This window comes from Ammodytes marinus (assembly GCF_949987685.1).
Source record: "Ammodytes marinus genome assembly, chromosome: 15".
Taxonomy (NCBI): Eukaryota; Metazoa; Chordata; class Actinopteri; order Uranoscopiformes; family Ammodytidae; genus Ammodytes; species Ammodytes marinus.
This window is the reverse complement of record NC_137219.1, coordinates 182054-187500: the sequence shown is the minus strand read 5'-3', so window position 1 is coordinate 187500 and position 5447 is coordinate 182054. Positions and strand designations below refer to the sequence as shown.

The following is a 5447-nucleotide window of genomic DNA, read 5'->3' as shown; positions in this document are numbered from 1 at the left end:
TGAAAGCAAATTTTGCATGTCATTCGGAAATCAAGGTGCCAGAGTCTGGAGGAAGACTGGGGAGAAGGAAATGCCAAAATGCCTGAAGTCCAGTGTCAAGTACCCACAGTCAGTGATGGTCTGGGGTGCCATGTCAGCTGCTGGTGTTGGTCCACTGTGTTTTATCAAAGGCAGGGTCAATGCAGCTAGCTATCAGGAGATTTTGGAGCACTTCATGCTTCCATCTGCTGAAAAGCTTTATGGAGATGAAGATTTAATTTTTCAACAAGACCTGGCACCTGCTCACAGTGCCAAAACCACTGGTAAATGGTTTACTGACCATGGTATTACTGTGCTCAATTGGCCTGCCAACTCTCCTGACCTGAACCCCATAGAGAATATGTGGGATATTGTGAAGAGGAAGTTGAGAGACACCAGACCCAACACTGTGGATGAGCTTAAGGCCGCTATCGAAGCATCCTGGGCCTCCATAACACCTCAGCAGTGCCACAGGCTGATTGCCTCCATGCCACGCCGCATTGAAGCAGTCATTTCTGCGAAAGGATTCCCGACCAAGTATTGAGTGCATAACTGAACATAATTATTTGAAGGTTGACTTTTTTGTATTAAAAACACTTTTCTTTTATTGGTCGGATGAAATATGCTAATTTTTTGAGATTTTTGGTTTTTCTTTACTTTTTTGCCAAAATCATCAATATTAAAACAATAAAAGGCTTGAACTACTTCAGTTGTGTGTAATGAATCTAAAATATATGAAAGTATAATGTTTATCAGTACATTACAGAAAATATTGAACTTTATCACAATATGCTAATTATATGAGAAGGACCTGTATACAGTATCTCACAAAAGTGAGTACACCCCTCACATTTCTTCAAATATTTCATTATATCTTTTCATGGGACAACACTGAATAAATGACACTTTGATACAATGTAAAGTAGCGTGTGTACAGCTTATATAACAGTGTACATTTACTGTCCCCTCAAAATAACTAGACACACAGCCATTAATGTCTAAACTGCCGGTTCCAAAAGTGAGTACACCCCTGAGTTAAAATGTCCAAATTGGGCCCAAAGTGTCAATATTTTGTGTGGCCACCATTATTTTCCAGCACTACCTTAACCCTCATGGGCATGGAGTTCACCAGAGCTTCACAGGTTGCCACTGGAATCCTCTTCCCCTCATTCATGACAACATCACAGAGCTGGTGGATACTGGAGACCTTGCGCTCCTCCATCTCCTGTTTTAAGAAGCCCCAAAGATGCTCAATAGGGTTTAGGTCTGGGGACATGCTTGGCCAGTCCTTAACCTTTACCCTCAGCTTCTTTAGGAAGCCAGTGGTCGTTAGGAGCTGTGTTTGGGGTCGTTATCATGCTGCAATACTGCCCTGCGGCCCAGTTTACGAAGGGAGGGGATCATGTTCTGCTTCAGTATGGCACAGTACATGTTGGTATTCAATGAACTGTAGATCCCCAGTACTGGCAGCACTCATGCAGCCCCAGACCATGACACTCCAACCACCATGCTTGACTATAGGCAAGACACACTTGTCTTTGTACTCCTCACCTGTTTGCTACCACACACTCTTAACACCATCTGAACCAAATAAATGTATCTTGGTCTCATCAGACCACAGTACATGGTTGCAGTCATCCATGTCCGTAGTCTGCTTGTCTTCAGCAAACTGTTTGTGGGCTTTATTTTGCATCATATTTAGAATAGGCTTCCTTCTCGGACGACAGCCATGCAGACCAGTATGATGCAGAGTGCAGCGTATGGTCTGAGCACTGACAGGTTGACCCCCCACCCCTTCAAGACCTGCAGCAATGCTGGCAGCACTCATACGTCAATTTTCCAAAGCCAACCTCTTGGTATGACGCTGAAAACGTGCACTCAACCTTCTTAAACTGGGCTGCAGGGCAGTATTGCAACATGATAACGACCCCAAACACACCTCCAAGACGACCAGTGGCTTGCTAAAGAAGCTGAGGGTAAAGGTGATGGACTGGCCAAGCATGTCCCCAGACCTAAACCCTATTGAGCATCTTTGGGGCTTCTTAAAACGGGAGATGGAGGAGCGCAAGGTCTCTAATATCCACCAGCTCTGTGATGTTGTCATGAATGAGTGGAAGAGGATTCCAGTGGGAACCTGTGAAGCTCTGGTGAACTCCATGCCGAAGAGGGTTAAGGTAGTGCTGGAAAATAATGGTGGCCACACAAAATATTGACATTTTGGGCCCAATTTGGACATTTTTTCTTAGGGGTGTACTCACTTTTGTTGCCTTCAGTTTAGACATTAATGGCTGTGTGTCGAGTTATTTTGAGGCAAAAGTAAATTTACACTGTAATACAAGCTGTACACTGACTACTTTACATTATATCAAAGTGTCATTTCTTCAGTGTTGTCCCATGGAAAGATATAATGAAATATTTGAAGAAATGTGAGGGGTGTACTCACTTTTGTGAGATACTGTATATAATATTAACATGGTCCCCTCTTCAGCACCGGCCCGTTAGTGTATATACATATAAAACGTAGGGTTAGGTTATATATATATATATATATATATATATATATATATATATATATATATATATATATATATATATATATATATATATATATATATATATATATATATATATATAATATTAACATGGTCCCCTCTTTAGGACCGGCCCGTTAGTGTAAGGGTTAGGGTTAGATATATATATAATAACATGGTCCCCTCTTCAGCACCGGCCCCTTCTACCTGAGTGCAGACCTATTAGTGTATATACATATTAACCCATATTAAACATAGGGTTAGGGTTAGAGGGTTAGGGTTAGATATATATTAACATGGTCCCCTCTTTTGGACCGGCCCGTTAGTGTATATACATATTAACCCATATTAAACATAGGGTTAGGGTTAGAGGGTTAGGGTTAGATATATATTAACATGGTCCCCTCTTTTGGACCGGCCCGTTAGTGTATATACATATTAACCCATATTAAACATAGGGTTATATATATATATAATCATGTGTATTCCTTAGGACCGGCCCGTTCTGCCTGAGTGCAGACCTGGAGGAGTCCATGGAGTTTGTGGAGCCTGAAGCGTCGGGTCCGGCCGAGGAGAGCGGAGACGAAACCATCACAGACGAAGAGACGGACCTCGGGACGGACTGGGAGACGGTACCCAGCCCCCGGTTCTGTGATATCCCCTCACAGGTCTGTCTGTCTGTCTGTCTGTCTGTCTGTCTGTATTACTGTCTGTCTGTCACTCTGTCTGTCTGTCACTCTGTCTGTCTGTCTGTGCTGTCACTCTGTCTGTCTGTCTGTGCTGTCACTCTGTCTGTCTGTCTGTCTGTCTGTGCTGTCTGTCTGTCTGTCTGTCTGTCTGTCTGTCTGTATTACTGTCTGTCTGTCACTCTGTCTGTCTGTCACTCTGTCTGTCTGTCTGTGCTGTCACTCTGTCTGTCTGTCTGTCTGTCTGTCTGTCTGTGCTGTCTGTCTGTCTGTCTGTCTGTCACTCTGTCTGTCTGTCTGTCTGTCACTCTGTGCTGTCTGTGTGCCTGCCTGACTGTCTGTATGTCTGTATTACTGTCTGTCTGTCTGTCTGACTGACTGACTGTGTCTTCCTGCTTATACCAGATTATGATTCGATATAGAAATGTATTAATTGTCTAATCACACACACACACACACACACACACACACAGAAACACACACACACACACACACACACACACACACACACACACACACACACACACACACACACACACACACACACACACACACACACACACACACACACACACTCTCTCTAACCGTCCTGTCTGTCTTCCAGCCCATGGATCTGTCCCAGAGTGCGCTGCAGGTGTCCCAGCCGTCGGCTGCCAGCGGCGGCATGATCTCCTCCGCTGCTGCTTCGGTCACTTCCTGGTTCAGAGCGTATACCGGACAACGCTGACAGACAGACAACAGACAGACAGACAGACAACGCTGACAGACAGACAGACAGACAGACAGACAGACAGACAGACAGACAGACAGACAGACAGACAGACAGACAGACAGGACAGCGCTGAGACAGACAGACAGACAGACAGACGTTGTTAACCTTCATGAGACATCTGGACGGAGCTCAATCAATATCTTCACTCACAATAATATTTCACTTGTGTGTGTGTGTGTGTGTGTGTGTGTGTGTGTGTGTGTGTGTGTGTGTGTGTGTGTGTGTGTGTGTGTGTGTGTGTGTGTGTGTGTGTGTGTGTGTGTGTGTGTGTGTGTGTGTGTGTGTGTGTGTGTGTGTGTGTGTGTGTGTGTGTGTGTGTGTGTGTGTGTGTGTGTGTGTGTGTGTGAGAGAGTGACTGTCTGCTCACCAAGAAGGGAACGATTCTGGTTCTTACTTTTTAATTTTTTTCATTTTAATTGTTTTTATTTTTGCGATGACGGAATAACAGACGGACGATGAAAACCAGAAATGGACTGAATCCTCTTTGGAGCTGAAGTCTCAATGAAACTATACTAATGTCTAGGCTGTGTTGGGAAAGCCCTGCTAACGTCCTCCCTCCTACATACTCAACATGTATACACTACATACTAAAAGCCCTGCTAACGTCCTCCCTCCTACATACTCAACATTAGTATGAGTAGGACGTTAGTAGGACTTTTCGAACAGAGCCGCTGTGTTCAAAATGGCCTACTAACGTCCTACTCATACTAACTTCCGTGAAGATTTTGTGTATGGATCGATAGGTTACTTTTCCTTCTCAACCGCCCCACAATGCATTGCGTCTTTTCAAATGACACAGAAGTTTATTTTTTTATTCTTTATTGCTTCTGTTTACTTCAGTGTAAACGGTCCAACGAACCTCGCATACACAATGGACGGATAAGTAGACAGTATGTAGTATATACATGTTGAGCATGTAGGAGGGAGGACGTTAGTAGAGCTTTTCCAACATAGCCTTATGCTCATGGCTAGGCTAATGGCTAGGCTAAAGGCTAGGCTAAAGGCTAGGCTAATGGTTCAGGTCTGTCATGACAAAATGTTTTAAAGAATGTGTGAAAGTTTCTCTGTTGCCATAAAAAAAAAAGTTTGATTTCAAATAAAATCTTTTTCTGTTTTCGGACGCTGAAGCTTCAAGAGTTCTTGATTTATTCTGATACAAAGGGTTTGTATCAGGCTGAGATAACGGACCCTGCGTTCCAAATCTCCTCCTCTTTCTCTCTCTCTCTCCTCCATACTACAGCTGATCATAAAAATAATCTAGTTAGCATGCAGTATGCTACACTTGGGACACACTTTAACTTATTTCGATGGGACGTCACTTCCGGTGTGCACTGGATTGTGGGTCAGAATCGGCCATGCATAGATAGTACATATATAACAGTTTTCATCACTAAATATTTTGGCCGGATGTCCTCTACATCTGGGTACTTCTAACCATAC

The 5447-nt window shown here is 43.6% G+C and overlaps 1 protein-coding gene across 1 annotated transcript in view; it reads left to right on the top strand.

Annotated features, from left to right (window-relative positions):
• atg14 (autophagy related 14) overlaps positions 1-5109 on the top strand; it is a 19062-nt gene extending 13953 nt beyond the window's left edge. The window contains exons 13-14 of the mRNA XM_080042549.1: positions 3043-3217; positions 3840-5109. Coding sequence (XP_079898675.1) covers positions 3043-3217; positions 3840-3962 — 298 coding nt within the window. The 3' untranslated portion in view covers positions 3963-5109. The remainder of the gene's footprint in view (positions 1-3042; positions 3218-3839) is intronic.
• The last annotated feature ends 338 nt before the right edge of the window (positions 5110-5447 follow it).